We start from the raw sequence: 26,102 nt of genomic DNA, 5'->3' as shown, positions 1-26,102 counted from the left end.
TCAATTTTAGCAAAAGTGTCATACTAATGCAAGGTGTTAATAATAGAGTGGTATATGGATACTCTGTATTTTATGTATGGTCTTTCTGTAAACCTACATCCTTAAATATTAATAAAGGTAAAAAAAAAAAAAAAAGAAGAAGCCTGGAGAGAAAGCTAGCAGACGTTGCCATGTTGGCCATGTGCCTTTCCAGTTGAGAGAGAAACCCTGAACATCAACATCCTTCTTGAACCAAAGTATCGTTCCCTAGATGCCTTAGACGGAAGATTTCTATAGTTTTGCTTTAATTTGGACATTTTCACAGCCTTAGAACCGTAACTTGCAACTTAATAAATTCCCCTTTATAAACGCCATTCCATTTCTGCTATATCACATTCCAGTAGCTTGCAAATTAGAACAAGTTCTAATTTTGTATGAAATACTACATATGAATTCTCATAATAGTTTCAGAAGTCAAATACTCTTCTTATCCTCATTTTCAGATGAGGAACCACTGAGGTACTGGAGCTGGCTCTTATTGGTTTGTAAGAGCCAATCATAGAATTTTCAGGATTTTTGTCAGTTGACATCCTGTTGTTAGTTTGAAATCAGCTGAGGTGGGAATATTTACAGCATGAAAACTGGCAAATGCTACATCTTAGGGTTTTTACAAAAAATATTTGTCAAATATATTACCAGCACATCAGTGAAATAAGCTCAAAGAGGTTTAGTGAGGTCACAATTGGCTGATCCCCGGCCAGTCTCATTATTCCAAAACCCACAGTCTAGGCGACCGTGACCTCACTGGGGATGCTTTTATATGGGGAGACAAGACTGCTCACCTTACTTCATCACCAGAGCAAAGTCGTCTTACTTACCCAGGACTCTGCATGGACGTGAAGGGACTCGCAGAGCTTTTCTTGAGGGCTTGGAATGCAAATATTTGGCATTTCCATAACTCAGGATAGGTCAGAGGTAACAGAACAAAAGCACAACCCAAATTCCTTGGTAACAATGCTGATGCACAAGTTTCATATAATGAATGAATGGGTGAATAAAGGATTGAATAAGTAAGTATATTTTTCCCCATCTCCTCAGTGAATTTCATAAAGGATAATAGTCAAACCCTCATTAAAGGGATGGGAATGTCTGTTATAAAGCAAATTACAGGTGATTTATTTGTATCGCACGTTCTGAATTATGAAGAACTGAACATCATTTGCTGTGAGATCAAGCAGGATGGTGCAAGAGGAAACATTCACTTGGTTTTGAAGAAGGGTTCAGAGGCCTGTAACCTTTTTCTTAAATCTCTTAAAAAGTGGAACTACCCTCTATTTCAGGACTTAAATGGACAAAGTAAGTATCAATTTTCTTGCATCTGTTCTACAAATTGAATAAACTATGAAGAAGCCCCATAACCTCAACATCAGAGCCTCTGCTTTCCTCCTTCTTTATATCACCTAGCAGTTGACTTTGGCTCAGGCTAATTAAAAACTCAAAACTCACAGAAAAACCTCCCATTACATCATTTGATGTGAAGCCAAATAAGTAACTCCAGGGCCAGAAGAAAAAGGTTCAGCATATGTGTTGGTTTGAAAGGATTTATGTACCCTAGAAAAGTCATGTTTTGATCCTAATCCATTCTTGTGGGAACAACCGTTTCCCTTAAACCCTATTTAGCACTGCATGTTGGAAACTGATTAGATTATCTCCCTGGAGATGTGACTCACTCAAGAGTGGGTGATGCTAAGTATCACTCCCCCTTCCTCCTCCTCAACTCTAGGTTCTGAGAGTCAAGATTTGGGTCATCTTCAGGGTCACCTCTTCCCTACCAGGTGTTTCATAAGATGTCAGAAGAAGACTTAGATCATTTGGCTCAGGATTTGAAGAGCTTATACCATATGCCATCTTTTCTGAATTTCTATCCCCTGGGTGAAGATATCACATAATTTTTAACTGGAAAAGCACCTCCACAGAAGGTGGACTGACCATCACTGCATGGAGTGGCATGGAGCAGCATGGAGCTGAGGGTCTCCTGAAGACCTTCAGAAACCCCGCATCACTGAAAGGGAATCAGGCAAAGGGAAGTCTACTTTGCCACAGTGAATCACCATGCCCTGGGCCTTCAGAAAGCGTGGGGCATTGGCCAAGCTCAAATTTGTCTCCTTTCTCCATCTGAGCAGGGCTCAGGGTGGGCACTTGGAAACCTTGAGCGATGAACTCCTGGATGCACTTGACACGTCAGGAAGCAGACTTGCATGCACCTGCTGCTGAAGCAATGGCAAAGGGTTCTTTTTCTCCCTGATGGCTACAAGGAACTCAAACCCCAGAACTGCCCAGGAATCAAAGTCTTGATTAAGGAAAACCACTGCTTCAAGAATATGGTCACTGTCGCTTTTGTAGAGCTGTGAGAAAGCCAGCAGATGCCTCCATGTGCGCCATGTGCCCTTCCAGCCGAGAGAGGACCATTGAACTTCATCGGCCTTCTTGAACCAAGGTTGCAGCAGGGGCAGTGTCAGAAAAAATGTGGCTACCCTGGTCATCTGACTATTGAATGCTGCAGTTTTCTCCGAGGAGACCCCAAAATAGTTTTGGATGTTCGCAGCACAAGCAGTGAAGGTAGCGATAACGAGAATGAAGAATTGAATAAATCGCAGGCATTACACACACAAAGAATAAATGAAGAAGAGGAAAAGAAAAAAGCAAAAAAAAAAGGAGAAAATCAAATTAAAAAAAAGGAAAAGGTCTTATTCATCCAGTTCCACTAATGAGGACACTTCAAAACAAAAGAAACAACAAAAATATCAGAAGAAAGAAAAGAAAAGGAAGTAAAAAAGAAAAAAAAGGGAAACATCTCAAAAAAGAAAAAAAGGAAAGGTATTCTTCTGGCCCTAATAGTTCTGAAATCTCCAAAAAGTAACTGAGACTTTGGCCTAAGCCATTACATTTAAAATGTGTTTTTAAAAATTATTTGACCTTGGAATTTGCTATAGACGTATGTTTTGCAATAAATCACAGCCCTTTCCATATAGACATTCTTTTCATATGTGGGACCATTATTCCTCTAGAAATACATTTTTAACATGCTATGACCTGGAAGTATTGAATCATTTGATAGTCATACCCCAATTACGGATCTTTGTACATATCAAAACACCATTTTTGGTATTTTTGTATGTGTTTGTCTGTCTAAGTTATTACTTCATAAGTTGATTGTAAAATGAGTTGACTACAGTCAGCACAGGTAATCTGCCTGGCAGTTCATGGGTCTTGGTGAGCCAAGTATCAATCAAGGGATGAAGCTAAGTGGGGGTGAGGCTTTGTACTTGACACGTAAAAGTTTAATAGCTTTATATACTATTATATAATATATAAAGAGAGTGAAATTCTTCACTGTTGTTTTTAAATCTATGCTTTTTTAAAAAATGTTTTAGGAGATGACTTTATTTGTCTTGAGTAGGATTAATGAATGTGTCTGCAGAAAGATGATGAACAAACATATTTATAACAAAGTTTCACTGTTTTATGTACTGCAGAATTTCTAGCACCTGCCTCTTTTGTTTTGTAACAATTAAAATATTTCCTCCCTGTTTAGAAAGGTAAGTGTACTTCAACCTATTAGTTAGTTTCATAGAGATGATGCTGTGGTGATAAGAATGTTTATGATAGACTGATGGATTGTTTTGCAAATGTGCCGTATTGGAATGTATTAAAGTGATACCTCAAAACACGGAAAATTTTTTTAGAAGGACAGTGAAATCTTCATTAGAACTGATTTTTATTTTTACTGTATTCAGTATGTAAACTTTATGAAACTTGTTTCTATGAGTAATTGGAAAATTTTTATAAATATGAACATATATGTTTATTTTGTGAGAAATAATTTGTATGTAGTTGTGAATCAAGTTTCACACGGAATCTATGGTTTCATAAATAACCAGTTTGGGGTGTTTCCAGTCTTTTGCTTCAGTCACAAACCTCAGGAGCAATTACGAAAATTTAGAATTAAGAGTTTTATTCTGTGCTTTTTAACATTTAAGAGCCAGGGAGTTGCATCATGAAAGCCTTTATATAATGTGGAGATTGTATATGGCTAAACATTTTCCAGCACATATTAACAGGTTTAAACATTTCTTAGATTTAAATTTCAAAGTGATCAAGCATTATTTATTTTCCTTAGTACTTAGGTATGCAACCCTTATACCCAGTATGTTAACTACTTAATATTTTGTAGCAGCATTGAAAGTCAACTCAATATCATGTATACCACCAGGTTGAAAGAACCTCAGAGTAATGCAATTAAAACTTTTCAAATTGGTAGCCCACTGACAGGTCTACAGGTGAATTTACATGGTGAGATCAGGTAAGTGCATATAACCTCATAGGATGGAAAAGTTTGCTGATTCTTCTTTCACCAGCTCCCTAATTGGCATGTCCTCAATAAGACTCAGGGAGCCTCAAAACACCTTCTACCATATGCTTACCTGAAGCTCATGCTCAAATTCTCTCGCTGCATCCACATCCCTATATTCTAGCATTAGTCATAGAAGCTCTAACACTTCTCGCTTTTCTGTAACCCAGTTTAGTTACCTGACCTTTCAAAAAGAAACGGTTTTGTTTAACTAATTCAGCCAGTTATTTTGAAAGAAACACAGAGCTACTAGATTTTTAAGGGTTTATATTGCCTTTGCTATTATTTTGTGAGAATACAATGCAGTAACCTTTATTTGTTTGGTTATCAAGATGAAAAGGAAATATAAAAATATGTTTTTGTAAAAAGTGTGGAAAATGGTACACACAAAGGGATGGCTTCATCCAATTGAGAATGTAACAGTTAAAAATGATAATAATTATAGTGAAAAATTCATCCAAATAGTTATAACTTTTACTTCTGTTAATTCTAGAGATGACAAATTGGCTTATTAGATTTGTTTTCTGAAGGTGATACAATTAATGATTTAGAAAATCATATAAAATTCAGTCTTCATTAACTAATACAGTATGCAAATTAAAAAATTTTAATGCTCAGTAATTTCCCCCTTGAGATAATCTTGGAATTATTCTTAAGTAACTTTCCCTTATTATTAGCACAGTTTATGAAATACCTCATTTGAAGAAAAATCCTTTATTTTTGCTAAAATAATTTTCTTCTTAAATGATCTTGTTAGTATTATTGGGATTGGATGCAAACCTCACTGATAATTTTTAGGAGAATATAAATGAAACCTTATTACAGGCAGTATGTAGCAGAATGAAGACTGAATTTAATTAAAAAATGAAAAAGACCTGGCTTTTCTAACTACTTATTTCACCTTCAACAAAGTCATTTAACTTCTCTGGGACTTAGTATCTTTCATCTATAAAATGTACCAAATTATCTCGGAAATCTCTTCCAATCTTTAATGTATACGTTTATCAATGTTTTAGTAAAATTCAAATAATATTTATTTTAGAAATTATTGTGTGTAATCAGCTAGTATTCTTTGTTGGTGAAGGTTGAATTTATGATGACAGCTGTTAAGAACATTCAAAGTTACTCAATTCTTTAAGCAGGTAATTTTTGGTTCACATCATTAACTGCCTGTGTCATTTTCACCAGAAGCAGACAGAATTTGCATGTAGAGTTGCATCGGTGTGTAGATTATCTGAACACTTTGAGGCCATTGCTTTTGGACCTACTCCCCACACAGTTCCCCCTTTCTATTCTCCATATCATCTGCTGGCTAAAATCTCCCAGAGGTATCTCCTGTTCTTCACACTTAGTACATCTCTATTTATATCTGGTTTTCTTGAGGCAAAAATACCAGTAAACGAGGAGTAAAACAACACAAGAATGTGTCATTGTCCCCAATCCCACCGAATGCCTGTGGCACATCAGGCAGTCAGGTGCTCTGACTGCGGAGGTGGAAGATACATCGGAGGACAGCATCCAGACTCTTATGAGGGAGGGGCTGATAACGGAGCTCCCTGAAGGCTTGCTGCTCCAGATTAAGAAATCCAGGTGCTTGAGGAATCTGACAAAGACCCCTCTCTTTGTGGTCATCACTTGTGCAATCCAAATGGGGGAAAGTGAGTTCCACTCCCACACACAAATTACATTGTTCCCTACCTTCTATGATCTGCTGATACATAAAAATAAGCTTAAGCATAGTGTAGCTGCAAGTGACTTCGCTCAGAGCCTTGTCCTCTGTGGAGACCTGCCTCTAGATGGTGTGACCTCCCGCAGGTTTGATTTCAAGCCTGAGGACATGTCCAGTAGGAACGATTATGTCCTATTGACAACTGGACTCTTGTCAGTCAGCTCAGAGTTTCAAGCCGAAGTTTTTAATTCTGGCATAAATCACTCCAGAAGCACGTAGCAGGATGCAGACTCAACAGTTTGTTGATGTCTCATGAGCCAGAGGAGGTGACCAAGGGGAATGGTGACTTGCAGGAAAGGGTTCCATTTCAGACAGCACATCCCTGTATAGTAACCCGCTCCTACAAGCATGGGTCATCTGCTGAGGCCACCAGGATCATTAGGAAGCACCTGGCAGCATTCCATCAGCATGGCAGCCTCCTCAAGCTTTCCATCACTATAAGGCCTCCTGGAGTCAGGAGTCCCTGCAAAATGTGAAAAACACCATTGAGCAAGAAATTCTGAAAGCCATAAACATAATACCCTTTGCAGAGTGAGGCATTAATTTATTCCATGAAAATATATCCAGATCAGTCTGAGCTAAGAATTTGAAGATTTCTTTAGTGGCAAAAGCTTATATATCAACTCAGAGAACATTGCTGATTACTTATTTGACTTTTTTGTTTTGCCTAACTATGCAAGTGCTTGGGACTTCATTAAACTGGAGCTCCTGAGGGGAGCCACAGCTTTGCGGGACAAGTCTTTAGAAGACAGTCACAAAGTTTTTACAATCCCATGGTCACGTCTAGAAAGCTGCATAGTTGTGCAATCATCTTCAAGAATCAAGCCTACGGGACCACAGCTCAACAGTGTTGGGAAGAAATCCATACCTGAAAGAGAATAAACGCTCACCCAGTTTTGGAGAAGAAAAGAATTTACTTATGATTTTGCAAGAATGAGAGGGCAACCAAAATGGGGTGGCTGACAAGTGGCAATAGGAAGCAGTAATATTTATTCCTAAGCCTAGCACACACATCCCTCCCCTGTTTCTCCATTGGGGATGGGTACTCTAGAGGTTACAGCCTATTTGAGAGTCTTAATTAACCCACATAAGTCCCATTCCCCACCTTTTGGTAACTTCGGCCCTACTTATTTTTCCCCATATAAGGAACTGGTGCCAATTCCTAAGCTTACATCAGGTTCTCTTTCTTCTTCTCCTGACTGTGAAGCCAGTCTGGGCTGGTTTTGCAGCCTTTTATTTAGTAAGTTTCGTTTTTCCTATTTTGTGTCATTTTGTGTGAAAGCTAAACTTAATTTTTTTTTGACATGAGTAGGCTCCAGGATGTGAACCCAGGTCTCCAGCATGGCAGGCGAGAATTCTGCCACTGAGCCACTCTTGCACAGCCCTAACCTTAATTTTATTCCCCCTCTTTCTTTTAAACCTTTTTGGTTTTCTCATTTTAATTTTTCAAACTTAAGAGTTTTTTCACATTTTTTTATCAGAGGAATCTTCGTTTTTCAGAGGGTACAAATTGTTTTACCTGTACTGAACAGGTATTTGCTTGGTTAGAGTACTTTCGGTAAGTTTTTGAGTTAACCCCCGGGTGCACAGAATAATGCAAACCCGAATTGCTGGGAGTACCCCAGCTACAACGATTAAAGAAGTTAAAACGGGCAGTGCCACCCCTTTGCATTTCCTAAACTACCTTTCCAACCCCGTGTGAGGGTTATTAACGCGTGAATTTTTTGCCAATTTTTCAATAAGGCTGTCAATCCTTATACAGCTTTTATGATAGTTCCTTCAGGGCTGTACTATTGGGGATGAATGTAAAACAACTACATTTGAACATAACTTAAATGCCTCCTTTTTTAGTTAGCATCATATTTAGGGCTCTCTTATTTTCTTATACCATTTGACTAGAAGCATCCAGTTGTCTTGTGATTCTTTTCACTGCATTTCTGGTATAATTGAAGAATTTTTGTTGATTATAATATATGTAATTAATATAGTCCACATTTTTATTAATTGTGACCCACTAAAATAAGAATGACTTAAATCTCATAGTTATTTGATTTCTGGCCTTAAATTTATTTGGGATTTTCCATGGAATTTCTATATTGTTTAAATAGATTCGGTCATCAACAGAACCTAGTAAGTTTCTTTTTTTTTTCCCCCTTGGATTTGAGCTGCTTCTTTTTAATGCCAGGGTGAATGGGATGGTCAGTTGAACCTGAGCAAAGGTCCCTTTTCACTTCTTAGGCCATACTGGTCGGAGGCTGCCCTTTCTGCAATACCACCAAAGGTCTGCTCGTGCCGTGGCTGGACTGGAGAAATTGTGAGTACCACACCCAACATGGCCCGCAGCTCCTGGAACTCTTCTCGCCATTTAGACAGACAGGAGGGGTGGTTTCCTGGATGGAGATGGGAGCTGGTATGGCCTTGCCTTTTCCACTCTTGACTGGAGGAAAAAGAGAGGACAATGTATTATAATTTTCATTAGGAATAGTATTTTGAAAAAGGAGTACTATACATTTAAATCCCTCTTCAGGGGAGTTGGGGCCAAGATAGTGGCTTAGCAAAGTGTGGGATTTAGTTCGTCCTCCAGAGCAGGTACTAAATAGCCAGGAACAGGACAGAACAACTGCTGGGGCCACGTCAGTGACCGGACACACAGAGTACCCCAGTCTGGACCAGCTGGACTGGATGTGAGCCCCCCCCCCCAGAACTGTGAGTTCCCCAAGCCACTGCAGCCAGCACCCCTCACCCACTGGCTGATCCCCAGAGGGGAAAGGAAAGGGACTTTAGCAGCAGCAGGGGCTGAGCGCAACTAAGCTCCAATTGTGGAATTAATGAACAAATTCTAACTACTAAAAATAGGCCCCCAACTCAGCTGAACCTCAAGTAAAAGCGGAGGTCACTGGTTTTTGCCCTAGCACAGAGGGGGCAGGGCTGATAGAAAGAAGAAGAAGAAAAAAATAACAGAGGTTTTTTTTGGATTTGAAAATGTCTGGGCCCTGAAGGAAAGGAGGGGGCACATAGAACCTGGAGATACGCAGAGCATTGTACCAACTTAAGCTCTTGATTGGCAAACCGGAGGAATGGGGGTCCTGCTCTGATAAGGATTCTTCTCTTTTCTTTTGGTGGCTGTGTTTCTACTGTTTGACTGCTCTCTGGATACAGTTGCAAGGCTTCTCGGGCTCCACTGCCCCAGATATAGGCAGAATTAAACTTGAATGTTTGTCTGGAGCCTGTGTCTTCCACAGGAGAGGGGTGGGGCCCAGCTCAGGTGGAATCCCTCCCTCAAGGAATTCAGACCCCAGGGTCTGGAAAAGTGAAGTGATTAAAACCAGACTACAACCTCTCCTCTGTCTTCACCGTGTCCCCAGCAGGGAGAGTCTGCTGAAGTTAAAGGTACCAAATCACCTTATGCTGGTGGGACCCACAGGCAGACAAGCACCACATACTGGGCAAGATAAGAAAAACAGAGTCCAGAGACTTCACAGGAAAGTCTTTCAGACTGCTGGATCTCACCCTCAGGGAAAACTGATGCAGGTGACTCTTTCCTCCTGACAGGAGGCCAGTTTGGTCTGGGAAAATCTGGCTGGGGTCCACAATACCTAAGTAGACCTTTCTAAGAGGGGAAAAGGCACCATACAGGCAGGGCAAGAAACAAGAAAACAAGAACTAAAAAACTCTGATCTGTTAAACAAAACCTAAGCTAGAGATCCAGAATAAGCTGAATAGAAAGTCAAAGAACAGAGAGACAACAAATTCATCCAGCAAGAAAACCCTAGGTAAAAGAAGTGAAAACAATCTCCAGAATAAACTAATTAAGGTAGTTAAATGCCTAGACACCAGCAAAAATAACAAATCATACTAGGAAAATCGAAGCTATGGTCCAGTCAAAGGATCAAACCAACAATTCAAATGAGATACAAGAGTTGAAACAATTAATTCAGAATGTATGAACAGACATGGAAAACCTCATAAAAAATCAGTGAATTGAGGGAGGATATAAAGAATGTGAGGAATGAACAAAGAGAATAAATCAAAAGTCTGAAAAGAAATCACAGAACTTATGGGAATGAAAGGCACAGTAGAAGAGATGAAAAAAAGTAATGGAAACCTACATTGTCAGATTTCAAGAAGCAGAAGATAGGATTAGTGAACTAGAAGATGGAACATCTGAAATCTGACAAGTAAAAGAAAATATAGGGAAAAGAATGGAAAAATATAAACAGGGACTCAGAGAATTGAATGACAACAAGAAACACACGAACATACATGTTATGGGTGTCCCAGAAGGAGAAAAGAAGGGAAAAGGAGGAGAAAAACTAATGGAGGAAATTATCACTGAAAATTTCCCAGCTCTCATGAGTCTCAATAAATTTAAAAAGACTGAAATCATACAAAACACCTTCTCAGATCATAAAGGAATGAAGTTGGAAATCAATAATAGGCAGAGCGCCAGAAAATTCACAAATATGTGGAAACTCAAGAACACACTCTTTTTTTTTTTGTTTTTTTACATGGGCAGGCACCGGGAATCGAATCCAGGTCCTCGGGCATGGCAGGCAAGAATTCTTACCTGCTGAGCCACCGTGGCCCGCCCAAGAACACACTCTTAAACAACCAGTGGGTCAAGGAAGAAATTACAAAAGAAATCAGTAAATATCTCAAGGCAAATGAAAGTGAAAACACAACATATCAAAATTTAGGGGATGCAGCAAAGGCAGTGCTAAGAGGGACATGTATTGCCCTAAATGCCTATATCAAAAAAAGAAGAAAGAACAAAAATCGAGGAATTAATTGTCCACTTGGAAGAACTAGAGAAAGAACAGCAAACTAACCTCAAAGCAAGCAAAAGGAAATAAATATTGAAGATTAGAGCAGAAATAAATGAAATTGAGAAATGAAAACAATCAAGAAAATCAATGTGCTGGTTTGAAATGATTTATGTACCCTAGAAAAGCCATGTTTTAATCCTAATCGTATTTTGTGAAGGCAGCCATTTCTTCTAATCTATTCAGTACTGTATGTTTGAAAGTGTAATTAGATCATCTCCCTGGAGATGTGACTCAATCAAGAGTGGTTATTAAGCTAGATTAAGTGGAGACCTGTCTCCACCCATTTGAGTAGGTCTTAATTAGCTTACTGGAATCCTGTAAAAGAGAAAAAATTTTGGAGAAGGAGAGAGATTCTGAGAAAGCAGAATGAGATAGCCACGAGAAGCAGAGAGTCCACCAGCCAGCGACATTTACAGATGAAGAAGGAAAATGCCTCCCAGGGAACTTCATGAAACAGGAAGCCAGGAGAAAAAGCTAGCAGATGATGCTGTGTTTGCCATGTGCCTTTCCAGATGAGAGAGAAACCCTGGCTGTGTTCACCATGTGCCTTCTCACTTAAGAGAGAAACCCTGAACTTCATTGGCCTTCTTGAGCCAAGGTATCTTTCCCTGGATGCCTTAGATTGGACATTTCTATAGACTTGTTTTAATTGGGACATTTTCTCAGCCTTAGAACTGTAAACTAGCAACTTATTAAATTCCCCCTTTTAAAAGCCATTCCATTTCTGGTATATTGCATTCCAGCAGCTAGCAGACTAGGACAGATTTTGGTACTGAGAGTGGGGTGCTGCTGTGGTTTGCAAATACCAAACATGTTGGAGTGGATTTTTAAATGGATAAGGGGAGGATTCTGGAAGAGTTGTGAGGAGCTTGATAGAGAAGGCCTAGAATGCTTTGAAGAGACTGTTGGTAGAAATGTGGACTCTAAAGACACTTCTGCTAAAGCCTTAGACAGAAATGAGGAACATGTTATTATAGACTGGAAGGAAAGTGAGCCTTGTTTTAAAATTGCAAATAATCTGGCAAAGTTGACTAGTGTCTTTGGCTGGAAGGCAGATTTTAAAAGCCTTGAACTTGGATATTTAGCAGAAGAGATCTCCAAATTAAATGTCAAAAAGTGCGGCCTGGTTCTCCTTACAGTTTATAGTGAAATATGACAGGAAAGAGATGAGATGAAAACTGAACTCTTGGGTACAAACAAACCAGAAATTGAAGTTCTGGAAATTTCTGGGCCTCCAGAAAGGGAGACCCCAGAGAATAGTGCCCTGTGTGAGAATCTTACCAAATGTGAAACCAGTCAGCCATTTCAGAGAAAGCCAGGATTGGACATGGAGTTATCCAGGAAGGATCTGTGGAAACTCCTTATGCCTGATGGGCATGATTCAACACTACTACATAGAAAGCCAATGAGAGTGCTGTGGGACCTGTATAACAGAGCCGCTGCCAGTCAGGACTGAGAGGGACAGAGAAGGGAGACACTGGAGGGAAAAATAACTTCAGAGGCAAAGCCATGGAGGTTGAGAGGTCTGAAGTCAAGAAGCCTGAGGCCAGGAGAGTGGGCCCACCCAAGCACATGGAGAGGGTGATTTTGCCCCAAAGGCAGAGGATGGGCCTTCCACCTCATTGCAGTGGAAGAGTCATACTGCCTCAGGCCTTGGAGAGGGTGAAGCACATTCCTTGGGATTTGGGGAGAGACTGGCTGCCACCACATGGAGGGGTTGAGTGTGTGCCCCAGAGATGGTAGAGAGCCCACTTGCAGCCCTGATCCTTGGAGAGGGTGGAGCTGAGAAAAAGGTAGTCTCCCCAAGGTCCCCCAAGGTTGTGTTCAGAGAGAGGCAGGCCTCTGTGTAGTCCCTTGGAAAGGGTGGGACTGCTGCTTTCTAAAGCTTTGAAGATGAATGACTCTCAGACTTTGAAATCTAATGGAGTTTGCCCTGCAGGTTTTCAAAACTGCTTGGGTCTGGTGTCCCCTGTGTTCCTTCCTCCCTACAGCAATGGGTATACGTATCCTATGAATGTTCCTCCTTTGTATGTTGGCAGCAAATAACTTGTTTTGAGTTTCTACAGGTCCAGAGCCAAGGAGAACTTTGCTTTAGGACAGACCATGCCTGTAACTAACTTTGAGATTTTGTACTGGTTTTAATTTTGTGTTCTATTTGTAATGTTACTGATGGTTTAAGGTTCTCTGATATTGTTATGGAATGAGTGTATTTTGTATATGGAAAAACATGTCTTTTTTAGGGTCCAGAGGGTGGAATTTATCTGGAAGGGCAGGGTGCCCTGAATAGCTAAAAGTATACTGAGAAAGAAAAATGAAGTTGGAGGTCTCATGCTACCTAACTTGAATGTGTATTATGAAGCTACAGTGGTCAAAACAGCATGGTACTGGCATAAAGATAGATATACTGGCCAATGGAATCTAATAGAGTGTTCAGATATAGACCCTGTCATCTACGGACAATTGATCTTTGATAAGGCAGTCAAGCCAACTCACCTGGGACAGAACAGTCTCTTCAATAAATGGTGCCTAGAGAACTGGATATTCATATACAAAAGAATGAAAGAGGCTCCATATCCCACACCCTATACAAAAATTATCTCAAAATGGATCAAAGACCTAAACTAAATTAAACTAAACTAAACTAAACTTTAAACTAAACTAAAAAACTAAGTTTTAATTAAACTTAGATCTAATATCTAAGACCATTAAACCGTTAGAAGAAAATGTAGGGAAATATCTCATAAATCTTATAATAGGAGGTGGTTTCCTAGACCTTACACCCAAAGCACGAGCATTGAGGAAATGAATAAATAAATGGGAACTCCTCAAAATTAAACACTTTCATGCATCAGAGAACTTCTCAAAAAAAGTAAAGAGATAGCTTACACAATGGGAGACAATATTTGGAAACAATATATCAAATAAAGGTCTAGTATCCAGAATATATAAAGAGATTGTGCAGCTCAACAACAAAAAGACAGACAATCCAATTACAAAATGAGCAAGAGACTTAACAGACACTTCTCAGAAGAGGAAATACAAATGGCCAAAAGGCACATGAAAAGATGCTCAACTTCCCTGGCTATTAGGGAAATGCAAATCAAAACCACAATGAGATATCGTCTCACACCCACCAGACTGGCCATTATCGCTAAAACAGAAAATAACAAGTGCTGGAGAGGATGTGGAGAAAGAGGCACCCTTGTCCACTGTCAGTGGGAATGTAAAATGATACAACCAGTGTGGAAGGCAGTTTGGCAGTTCCTCAGGAAGCTAAGTAATAGAATTGCCGTATGACCCGACAATGCCATTGCTAGGTATTTACTCAGAGGACATGTGGGCAAAGACACAAATGGACATTTGCAAACCAGTGTTTATAGCAGCATTATTTACAATGCCAAGAGATGGAAACGGCCCAAATGTCCATCAACAGACAACGGGCTAAACAAACTGCAGTATATACATATGATGAAATATTATGCAGCTTTAAGACAGAATAAAGTTATGAAGTATGTAACAATATAGATGGACCTTAAGGACATTATCCTGAGTGAGATAAGCCAGAAACAAAAGGACAAATACTGTATGGTCTCACTGATATGAACTGACATTAGTGAATGAACTTGGATAATTTCAGTTAAGAACAGAGGTCATCAAGAGATAGAAATAGGGTAGATATTGGGTAATTGGAACTCACAAAATACAGATTGTGCAAAGGGGCTGATTATAAAAGAAATGGATAGCACAATACTACCTAACTGTAATAAAATAACGTTAGAACACTGAATGAAACTGAATGTGAGAATGCTAGAGGGAGGAGGCCTGGGGGCACAAATGAAATCAGAAGGAAAGATAGACGAACTCCTCTTCATGTTTCTCCATTCTTAACTGAAAGGGCACGATGAGAGCAGTGGGTTGTGCAAGCATAACAGTCTCCTTTGTTTAGACTGTGGACAGTATATTTACTCTATCCTACCCAGGCATTTGTCTCTCCATACCTTGTCTTTATCGCCATGGTTTGCTTCAGATCGCCTACCTTGACTATCCTGACAACTTTGGGATCATTGCGAATTAGGGAACTGGCTTCCAGCTGGGTTTCCCTTGGCACTGCTGAAGGGCTGTTTGGAGAGGGCATTGTGGGTGTCGGGGAGAGTATTTGTATCTTGAGCTTTCTTATAGGGTCTCTCTCAGAAATGTCTGCCTCCAGCCCATATATTTTAACTATTGCATCTTTTTTGCTGCCCTGTTGGATGTTTGTTTGCTTTCTTGATGGCTATCATCACCAGGTTATACTGAAGATTTTTGCAATTTGGTGGGCTGTTTCCTTTGTAAAAGGTTATTTTATCTTTTAATGGCTTAGGTTTGTGAAACCTATCCTATGCTCATAGTCCACCTTCAAAACTCGGTAGTTCACTGTACATCATCCTAGGAGGAGCAAAGAGAGGCAGACTGTAATGCCCCCATTAGTTTTGGACACATGTACATTGCCATTGATTCACTAAGTCCCCACAGTTTATTACTTGGTGTGCTGGTTTGAAAGGATTACATACCCTAGAAAAGCCGTGTTTTAATCCTAATCCCATATTGTCGGAGCAAGGTTTCTGTTAAACCCTAGTCAGTACTGTATGTTGGAAACTCGATTAGATTATCTCCTAAGAGATATGACATGCCCAACTGTGGGTATTAACTTTTTTTTTTGAAATTTATTTTTTTATTAATTAAAAAAATTAACAACAAACAAAAACATTAAATCATTCCATTCTACATATACAATCAGCAATTCTCAATATCATCACATAGTTGCATATTCATCATTTCTTAGAACATTTGCATCGATTTAGAAAAAGAAATAAAAAGACAACAGAAAAAGAAATAAAAAGATAACAGAAAAAAACAAACAAACAAAGATTATACATACCATACCCCTTACCCCTTGCTTTCATTTATCACTAGCATTTCAAACTAAATTAGGGTATTAACTTTTGATTAGATGAATATGTGACTCCACCCATTCCAGGTGGGTCTTGATTAGTTTACCGGAATCCTTTAAAAGAGGAAGCATTTTGGAGAAAGCTTGAGAAGGAGGAGAGAGATATAGACCCATGGCAGAGCCATGAGACTGAGAGTCCACCAGCCAGTGACCTTTGGAGCTGAAGAAGGAAAATGCCCCTGGGGGAGCTTCATGAAATAAGAAGCCTGGAGAGAAAGCTAGCAGATGTTACCATGTTCACCAGGTGCCTTTCCACTTGAAAGACAAACCCTGAATATCATCGGCCTTCCTTGAGTGAAGGTAACTTCTTTTGGTTGCCTTAATTTGGACATTTCTATAGACTTGCTTTAATTTGGACAATTTCACAGCCTTAGAACTGTAGGCTTGCAATTTATTAAATTCCCCTTTTTAAAAGGCATTTCATTTCTGTGACCTCTTGAGTACTCAGCCAATGGTGAAATAGGGGAGGGATCTGCATGTTAGGTTTTAGGGAATAAATATTACTGCTTCCTGTCATTTATTGTTCCAACTTCTTCCTCAGTTGCTGGTGATTGTAACAGGTGGAGAAGTTGACCCTAATTGGTTCTCAGGTTTTCTGGGGTGGGGAGGATGTGGGTAGACTCCATTTGGCCTTTGGGGTCTCACAGTCCCTGCCGAGGGGTGGGGGAGAGGCATAGGATGAGGGAAGACTCAATAAAGGATCCCAGGTTTTAGTTTCTAAAGCTTTTGTCTCTGGTTCTAGGGTTTTAGCCTTTACAGGATAAAAAGTAGTTCCCGTTTCCTATGGCCAACACATAACATAACCAGACTCCTCTTTGGAGAAGGGCTTTTTTTCCATTCACATAAAGCATGAGGTCACACAGAGCTAATCCTCATTGGCCCTGTATTTTGGCCATAATATATCAGGTGGCAAGATGCTTTCTTCTGTCCAAATGTAACAACGATATTGAATCATTTTCATTTTGTCCTTTCCCTTGGTCTGATCACTATTGGTCCAGTGTTTTAACATTTTCCCTATTGGATTATCTAGAAGAATGTTCCCGGGAGACCCTAGAGATTCCTCCTTCCTTTTTTCCCTGGCTGGCCAATTGCCCATTCTGAATCTTGTCACTTTGTCCATCTCTGGCCCTTTCCCTCATGGGAGAAAGGAAATGCAAATTGGGACTCTGCCCTCACGTCGCGCAGTATGTCATGTGTCTCATGCACAGACTCAACTCAGACTCATTAGAGTTTCCTGACCACCAAGGCAGTATTTAATAGTCCTTTTTCTTACCTTGGTCTGTGCACAGAGTCGCTTGGTCACGGAGGCAGATTTTTCCTTCCCTTTTCTCAGTCACAATAAACGTTTGGTCTTGGATCCTTTTGGCTGTCAGGAGTGGGCCTCTAATGGCAGAGGCCAAGACCGCTCAATCAGCAGGGCACGCCCACCCCTCGTCCACCCCGGGGATCCCCCTCCAGAGCCTTGGCTTTCGGACAAGCCCCCAAAGTTCTTGGAATGAAAAGTCATACCTGAAAGAGAAAAAAAAAACACGCAATTGGGGAGAAGAAAAGAATTTATTTTATAATTTTGCAAGAATGAATGTGCAACCAAACTGTGGTGGCTGATGCACCAAACAACAGGCAGCAGTAATATTTATTCCCTAAGCCTAGTGTGCAGATCCCTCCCCAGTTTCACCACTGGCGGGTACTCTAGAGGTCACAGCCTATTCCAGAGGTTTAATTAATGCACGTGAGTCCCACTCCCCCTTTTAGTGACCTTGGGCCTACTTATTTTTCCTGTATAAGAACGTGGTGCCAATTCCTAAGGTTACGTCAGGCTCTCTTTCTCCTTCTCCTGACTTGTGAAACCAGTCCAGGCTGGTTTTGCAGTATTTTATTTAATAAGTTGTTTTCCCCATTTCATATAATTTGTGTGAAAACTAAACTTAATTTTATTCTTACAACAGTCTCAGGTATTTCCTTTTAGCTACTCTAATCCCCTAAAAACTAAAAAGGGATGACCATATAATGTATAAGGATAACCTCCAGAGTGACCTCTCAACTCTACTTGAAATCTCTCAGCCACTGAAACTTTATTTTGTTTCATTTCTCTTTTCCCTTTTGGTCAAGAGCCTTTCTCAATCCCATGATACCAGGGCCAGGTTCAGGTCTGGGATTTCTGTCCCACATGCCAGGGAGATTTACACCCCTGGGAGTCATGTCCCATGAAGGGGGAGGGCAGTGAGCTCTCCTGCCAAGTTGGCTTAGAGAGGGAGGCCACATCTGAGCAACGAAAGAGGTTCTCTGGAGGTGAGTCATAGGCATAATTATTAGTAGGCTTAGCTTCTCCTTTTCAGGAATAAGTTTCATAAGGTCAAGCCCCAAGATCAAGGGCTTGGCCTATTAAATTGGCAGTTCCCAATGCTTGCGAGAATATCAGAAATTCCCCAGGTAGGGAAGTTTAATATTTCCAATTTTTTTTTTTTTTTTGCAGCCCCTCAAGGGGACTTTGCAAATACTTTTTTATTGACCACCCAGATGACTCAGGGATGCATCAGGGCATCATGTCAACCTGTACAAAGCAACAAATTCTCACTTCCTATTCGAGGTTCCGTGTAATTATGGTGTTTGAATAAACTGACCATACATGCAAGTTAAATTAGATAGTGTGCTACAGCATACATAAATTTTGCACCACATAAAATTCTCTCCCTTTGGTCTCACAAAGAAGTTGAAGTTTTAAAACACAGTCAGTCAGCCCCTTCCAACATGAAATAATTAGAATGGGCATCACCCAAATACCCAAAGGGTAGGAGAAAGATCAAAGGTGGTGGTGGAGTTATAAAGAGAAGGTCAGGCTTAACAAATGAATATGATTGCTGAATAATTATATCGTTATTTCTTTTAGTCTCCAGTACCTTAGAGCAGCTAGAACTAAATACCTAAAATTGTGGAAATGTAACTCATACCAAATTCTGAAATCTGTTCTACAACTAATAATTGTGATGTGCTTTGAAATCTATTGCTTTTTAATTATGTATGTTATTTTTCCCAGAAAGGAAAAAAAAGAAAGAAAGAGAGAAGGATTATAACTGAGAAAATAAAATGATTATGACTGCTGAATCATTATATAGATATTTCTTTTGATCTCCAGTGTCTTGGAGCAGCTAGAAGAAAAAATGAAAAATCATGGAACTGTAACCCATACCAAACTTTAAAATCTGTTCTATAACTACTTGTTAAAATGTACCTAGAAATGTATTGCTTTTTTGTATATATGTTATATTTCACAACTATAAAAACAACATTGTATCATCCTTTACCCTTTGGTCTGATTTACCTTAGTTCTATAGTGATCAGCTTCATTCATATCTCTAATTGAAGTCTGATCTCTTTTTCAGCTTCATATCATTTTGTTTTAAGTTCTCTAATAGGTTCTAGCCAGTGTCAGGACTTGGAAGGGAGTTGGGAGATTTGGGGAGAGAGGTCCATCTTGGGGGAAGGCTGCCAGATTGGGAGGCTTGAAGGAGGTTTCTGAGAGCTGGAGCTACATAGCCTGCTTGAAAAGCAGCAAATAGATTAAGTCTGTCCTCAGCAAATCTTTCTCTCATTGGCACGTCATCTCCCCGACACCCACTGTTCTCCCCCCAGGTGGCACCTGCCTTCAAATCCAGACCTGGGAGGAGAGTCAACCTGTTACCTAACCTCCCATAGGAGCTAGTAGCGAATTGTACTGAATTCTCATCTGGAAAACTGCAAAACATTCCATGCTCCACCCTCACCCCCAGTATTTGCATTTTAATAGATATAAATGTGAAGAAATTTCTGACTTCTGATTCAGACGTACAGCAGCAATCTTTCCCGGTAAAGGGAAGAGTCTCCCCAAATTCCAAATAAAACTGAAGTCCCGGGGCAGGAACTGCTGTGCGGTGTGAAGCTTTGGGTGGCAGGATGCCTGTTCTACTTCTCTGTAGCAACTGGGGTTAGTTCTTATTCATAAGTAATTTCCCATTCTTTTCTGCCTTGCTTGTCCTCTTTCAGAGCAATGATTTGGATATTGTAAGACTCTAGAATCTTTTGCACAAATAATCTTTCCAACCTCCTACTCAATGCATGAGTGCTTTCTATAAGATTCTGGATGGTCACCCAAACTTGATTAGATTACCTGTGAGTCAGGATTTTTTTTTCCGTAAGCAGGCAGGAATGTGTTAGGTACACATGTGAGAGAACATAGAAGCACACTTGCGAAGAGAGAGGTGAGAAAGGTGAGAGGTGAAAGGTAATGTGGGGCCATTTACTTTTATAGATTAGCTTTACTTATCCCCCTGCCCCTTCCTTGTTCCCTTTTCTTCAGGGTGGTGCCTGGTGGTAGATAATGTATTTCGGGGGTTGGTTGGCTCCACCCTGCTCCAGAGATGACTCCGGTGAGAGTCCCAGGTGCTGTTTGTTGCAGCTCTTCTGAGTTATCTTTCTCCCTGGGGCCTGACTACTTTTTGGAATTTGTCCTTTCCTTAGTCAGTCACCACCCTAATTTTAATCCTGCATCATTTCACCCTCAGAGACTTCAAACTCCCCTTAATCTTAAAAGGATCTGGGCCGAAGGTCTTCTTCTGTAGTTGCTTCAAGCTGTCAGTGCGTCTTAGGTCCTACTTGTAGGAGTATAGACATCTCCTGCTGTGTGATTAAGGGTGGCTGGTGGGGCATGGGAGCTGCAGTGTAGCCTCTGGCAAGGAGAAGTTGATTATGAAAGGTTTCTTATCTGGACGAAACAAACTTGATGAGAAGTTTAAAAATGCAAGGGCTGACCAGTAGCAAAAGGAGGATAGAAGTAAGTGGGCCTAGGAGAGGCATTAGTTAAGTGAAACTGGGGAAGAGGGAGGGAAATGACCATCTTTCAGGTCCCAGAGTGAATTCTAGCTGGATGACTCATTCCTGTTTAACTGGGGAATAAGAGGTGGTGACTGTGGCAAGTTAAGGGGTGCAGCATGAGGCTTACAAGGGGCTTGATTGATCAGACTGTGTCTTTGGCTTCCGTATCAATCGATCGCCATCTCCTCTTGACAGCTGTCCCTTTACACTGATCTTACAAACTGGTTAACTACAAATTTGACCTCCATGGTGTTTGGAATTAAAAAAACAGAAAATGCTTACCAATATTTTGATCTTAATTTTAAAAATTTAATTTATCTTTTGAGTAATATAAAACATGGTACAAATTATAAAATGATGTACAACGAAAAGTCTCCTTCCACCTTGTCCCTTAGAGGATGCTAATTTTTAAATTGGAATGTGGAAATTCAGGTTTCTCATTTCTCAGGAAAATTGTGAGAATTGGCAACCCTGGCCAAGTCCTAGCATGGAAACCACAGTCTAGCTCCAGCATGATCTGCTCCCAGGCTCTTTGGACAAGATGCATAATTTCCAGCTGACCTTACCTGACTACTTCTCCCAAGAACATTGCCTCCCTGGACCTTTTTGGCCTTTGAATTTATAAACAGTACTTAGTCTTTCTTTTTTTTTTTTTTTTTTTTTTTTTATAGAAACTTGTTTATTTTCCGGCAACTTGTTTACGAGCCTACGCAAGAACAGCTTATGACCACTCAGTGGTTGTTCCTACCCACTCAGTGGCCTGAGCAGTGGGAGCTGCAGACCAGTCTTCAGTTGCAGGCTGAGCACTCCAGTCTTCAGTAGGGAACTGCTGAATAGGCACAGAGGGCACCTGTACACCTTCAGACCAGTCTGCAACCTCAGGCTGAGTAGCAGTAAATTCAGGAGCTGGAGCAGTCCATTCGCCCTGAAATTCCTCCTTGGTCACAGCCTTTTCAGCAGCAGCTTGCTCTTCCTTTTCAATCTCTTCAGGATCCCTGTAGAAGTAGAGATCAGGCATGACTTCCCGTGGGTGCTCACGGGAGATGGTGCCACGCATGCGCAAAACTTCCCGGGCCAGCATCCACCACATCAGACCCACTGAGTGAGCTCCCTTGTTGTTGCACGGGATGGCAATGTCCACATAGCGCAGAGGAGAATCTGTGTTACACAGTGCAATGGTGGGCAGGTTAACATAGGATGCCTCTGTGAGAGGCTGGTGGTCAGCCCTGGGATCCGTCACCACCAGAAGACGTGGCTCCCGAAAGGCGGCCTGAATCTGGTTAGTGAAAGTTCCAGGGGTGAAGCGCCCGGCAATAGGAGTTGCTCCAGTGGCAGCAGCAAACTTTAGCACAGCCCGCTGGCCTGTATTCCTGGAGGATATGACACTGACATCAGCGGGGTTTTCAATGGCAACAATAGCACGAGCTGCCAGCAGAAGCTTCTCCCACGTCCTCTTCAGATTTATGATGTAGATACCATCACTTTTCCTTTTGTAGATGTACTGTTCCATCTGGAAGTCAAGGTTGGTGCCACCTAAATGGGTTCCTGCTGCAAGGAATTTGAGGACATCCTCCTCCTTCATCTGCAGGACATCAAGGGCTCCTGACATTGTTTAAATTTCCCTTTAAGTTACGATGGGAACCGAGGACAACGCCGTATGGACCCCACTGTAGGTAGCGCGGAAAGGTACTTAGTCTTTCTTACGACGAAAATCTCATTGCCTGTAATTTATACCCAATGGTTGATTCTTATTTTGCCCTGAATCCCATCAAACTATCTACACTTCCCCTCTAACATCCTTCATCTATTCCTCTGGGCTTTACTTAATTGCATGTTAAATATGCTGCTCCATCTTCATCAAAGCTGTTGATCTTTAAGGGTAGATAGTAATACTAGCTAATATTGAGCACATATGTCAAGTACTGTTTATGCGCTTCCCTTGTATTAAATCATTTGGTCTTCTTAATGATCCTATAAGGCTGGTGTGTTGGTTTGAAAGGATTATGTACCCTAGAAAAGCCATGCTTTACTCCTAACCCATCTTGTAGGTCTTTTAAACCCTATTTAGCACTATAGGTTGGAAACTTGATTAGATTATCTCCACAGAGATGTGATTGATCCAATTGTGGGTATTAACCTTGGATTAGAGGGAGATGTGACTCCACCCATTCCAAGTGGGGCTTGATTATCTTACTGAAATTCTTTAAAAGAGGAAGTATTTTGGAGAGAGCAACACAGGACAGTGATGAGAAAGCCATGAGAACCACGAGAGCCAACACAGCCAGAGACCTTTGGAGATGAAGAAAAATGCCCCCAGGGGAGCTTCATGAAAGAAGCCTGGAGAGAAAGGTAGCAGATGTCACCATGTTTGCCATGTGCCTTTCCAGTTGAGAGAGAAACCCTGAACTTCATCAGCCTTTCTTCAGTGAAGGCAACCTCTTATTGGTGCCTTAGTTTGGACATTTTTATAGACTTGCTTTAATTGGGACATTTTCATGGCCTTAGAACTGTAAACTGTCAACTTAATAAACTCCCCTTTTTAAAAGGAGTCCCCTTTCTGGTATATTGCATTCCAGCAGCTAGCAAACTAGAACAGTTGGGTACCTTTATTTTTTGTATAATAACTTTATTGAGATAAAATTCACATACCATAAAATTACCATTTCAAGTGATTTTCATTGTATTTACAAGGTTGTGCAAAATTGCCACTATCTAATTCTGAAATATTTTCACTACTTCAAAATCAGGTCCTCATGAGCAGCCACATCCCATTTCCTCATCTCCCAGCCTCTGGCAAGCACTAATCTACTTTTATATAATTCAATATAAAATATAATTCAACAAATAATCTGTATATTATATAATTCCATTTATACAGTATAAATGTACTTTTTAAAATGGAATTTATAAATGTGTAAATGTATAAATGTATAAATGAAATTATATAATATGTGACCTTTTGTGTCTGGCTTCTTTGACTTACATAATGTTTTCAAGGTTCATCTCGGTTGTAGCATGTATCAGCAGTTCACTTCTTCTTGATGAATACAGTTCCATTGTATGGAAACACTACATTTTGTTTATCTACTCGTCAGATGATAGACCATTATTTGTTTCCACTGGTACTGTAATTATGCCCATTTTACAGATGAGGAAACTGAAACACAGACAGCTCAAGAGATTTTCCCAAGATCACATTATGCCATTTTTTCTCTTGCCCTGGGCTAATGCCACACATGTCAATTTTAAGGTGAGCCCAAACCTGGTGTGCCCCCCCCCCCACTTTTTTTTCCCAAGAAAAAAGAAAATGCTACTTCCAAGGAGAGGATGTCTCCCCTGAAAGGATTTTATTGTCAACTTAAATACAATTTTAGGAAAACTTTAAATGGAAAAATAAAATATCTTCTTGTCCAACTGATTACAGATGCAAATCTAACATTATACAGTATATAGAGCATAGTATTGGTACTTACCTTTAGTAATTCAGTTTAATTCATTTCTAAAGACAGCTCAAGAAAATTGCTCCTTTTCAAGATGTATTTCTTGAGAGTTGATTTTAATCTTATTTTTTATTATAAAATATTATCAAGAAAGAAATGTGTTTACGGAACATTAAGTGATGACTTTATATTGCTTAAGAGTTTTGAATTTCTAGAATTTGATACTTGTCTCTCTTTGGAATTTGGGGTTTGGAGTAGGATACAGCAAGAATCACAGATTTTACTGCAACTGATCTGCTGAGTTTTCTGGGTCAGATCCTTCTTTAAATGCATGTAATTCCTGTATTAAAAGGGTCAATTTGAGAATGATATGGCATATGCCATCCATAACACACAGGAACACTTTCCAAAAACAGATTTAGGGTGAAGAAAGGTCAGTGGTGGGCTAAGTAGGTATATTCCCAGGAAACCACAAAAAAAACCTTTAACTTTCCAAGGTTATTCTTCAACATTTGCTGCACAGGCATACCTTGGAGATATTGCAGGTTCAGCTCCAGACTACAGCAATATGGTGAATATTGCATTAAAAGGGGATCACATGAACATTTTTGTTTCACAGTGCATATAAAAGTTTCATTTCTGTCATACTGTAGTCTGAGTGTGCAATAGCATGATATCTAAAAAGACAAGGTACATACCCTAATTAAAAATACTGTACTCCTAAAAAGCTAACCATCACCTGAGCCTTCAGTGAGTCATAGCATTTGTGCTGGGGAGGGTCTTAACTCCATATTGATGGTTGCTTTGCCTGATCAGGTGGTGGTTGATGAAAGTTGGGGTGGTTGTGGCAATTTCTTAAAATAAGGAAACAGTGAAGTTTGCTGCATCAAATGACTCTTCCTTTTGTGAAAGATTTCTGTGTACTGTATAATGCTGTTTGATAGCATTTTACCCACAGTAGAACGTCTTTCAAAATTGGAGTCAGTTCTTTCAAATCCTAACATTGCTTTATCAACTAAGCTTATGTAATGGTCTAAATCCTTTGTTGTCATTTCTACAATATTCACAGCATCTTCACTAGGAGTAGTTTCCATCTCAAAAAACTACTTTCTTTGTTTTTCTGTACGAAGCAACTCCTCATCCATTCAAGTTTTATCACAAGGTTGTAGCAATTCAGTCCATCTTCACACTCCATTCCTAATTCTAGTTCTCTGACGATTTCCACCTCATCAGCAGTTACTTCCTCTACTGAAGTCTTGAATCCTTCAAAGTCATCAGTGAGGGTTGGAATAAATTTCTTCCAAACTCCTGTTAATGTTGATATTTTGACCTCCTCAGATAGAATAACAAATGTTCTTAATGGCATCTAAAATGGTTCATCCTTTCCAGATTTTCAATTTATTTTGCCAAGATCCCTCAGAAGAATCGCTATCTGTGGCAGTTAGAACCTTACAAAATGTATTTCTTAAATAATAAGACTTGAAAGTTGAAATGATTCCTCAATCCAGGGGTGCAGAATGGATTTGTTAGCAGTCATGTGCTGGTTTGAAAGGATGAATGTACCCTAGAAAAGCCATGTTTTAATCCTAATCCCATTTTATAAATCCAGCCATTTCTTCTAATCCCTATTTAGTACTGTATGTTTGAATCTGTAATTAGATCATCTCCCTGAAGATGTGACTCAATCAAGAGTGGTTATTACGCTGGATTAGGTGGAGATGTTTCTCCACCCATTCAGGTGGGTCTTGATTGGTTTACTGCAATCCTATAAAAGAGGAAACATTTTGGAGAAAGCTGGAGATTCTGAGACAGCAGAACGATGTAGCCACGAGAAGGAGAGAGTCCACCATGCCTGTAACCTTTGGAGAAGATGAAAAAT

The 26,102-nt window shown here is 40.0% G+C and overlaps 1 protein-coding gene and 1 pseudogene across 1 annotated transcript in view; one reads left to right on the top strand and one right to left on the bottom strand.

Moving 5' to 3' along the window:
• NLRC4 (NLR family CARD domain containing 4) overlaps window positions 1-26,102 on the top strand; it is a 45,480-nt gene that overhangs the window by 670 nt on the left and 18,708 nt on the right. Inside the window, 15 exon segments of the mRNA XM_077134748.1 lie at window positions 1,078-1,335; window positions 1,795-1,920; window positions 1,923-2,021; window positions 2,024-2,218; window positions 2,221-2,363; window positions 5,817-6,271; window positions 6,273-6,306; window positions 6,308-6,416; window positions 6,419-6,458; window positions 6,460-6,563; window positions 6,566-6,688; window positions 6,691-6,968; window positions 7,601-7,677; window positions 21,455-21,601; window positions 22,413-22,469. Coding sequence (XP_076990863.1) covers window positions 1,078-1,335; window positions 1,795-1,920; window positions 1,923-2,021; window positions 2,024-2,218; window positions 2,221-2,363; window positions 5,817-6,271; window positions 6,273-6,306; window positions 6,308-6,416; window positions 6,419-6,458; window positions 6,460-6,563; window positions 6,566-6,688; window positions 6,691-6,968; window positions 7,601-7,677; window positions 21,455-21,601; window positions 22,413-22,469 — 2,245 coding nt within the window.
• On the bottom strand, window positions 21,440-22,464 carry LOC143661422 (small ribosomal subunit protein uS2 pseudogene; annotated as a pseudogene).

The sequence above is a fragment of the Tamandua tetradactyla genome, chromosome 17 (assembly GCF_023851605.1).
Source record: "Tamandua tetradactyla isolate mTamTet1 chromosome 17, mTamTet1.pri, whole genome shotgun sequence".
In the NCBI taxonomy this organism is placed as follows: domain Eukaryota; kingdom Metazoa; phylum Chordata; class Mammalia; order Pilosa; family Myrmecophagidae; genus Tamandua; species Tamandua tetradactyla.
Note: the sequence above shows the minus strand (reverse complement) of the source record. Positions and strands in the feature narration are given on the sequence as shown.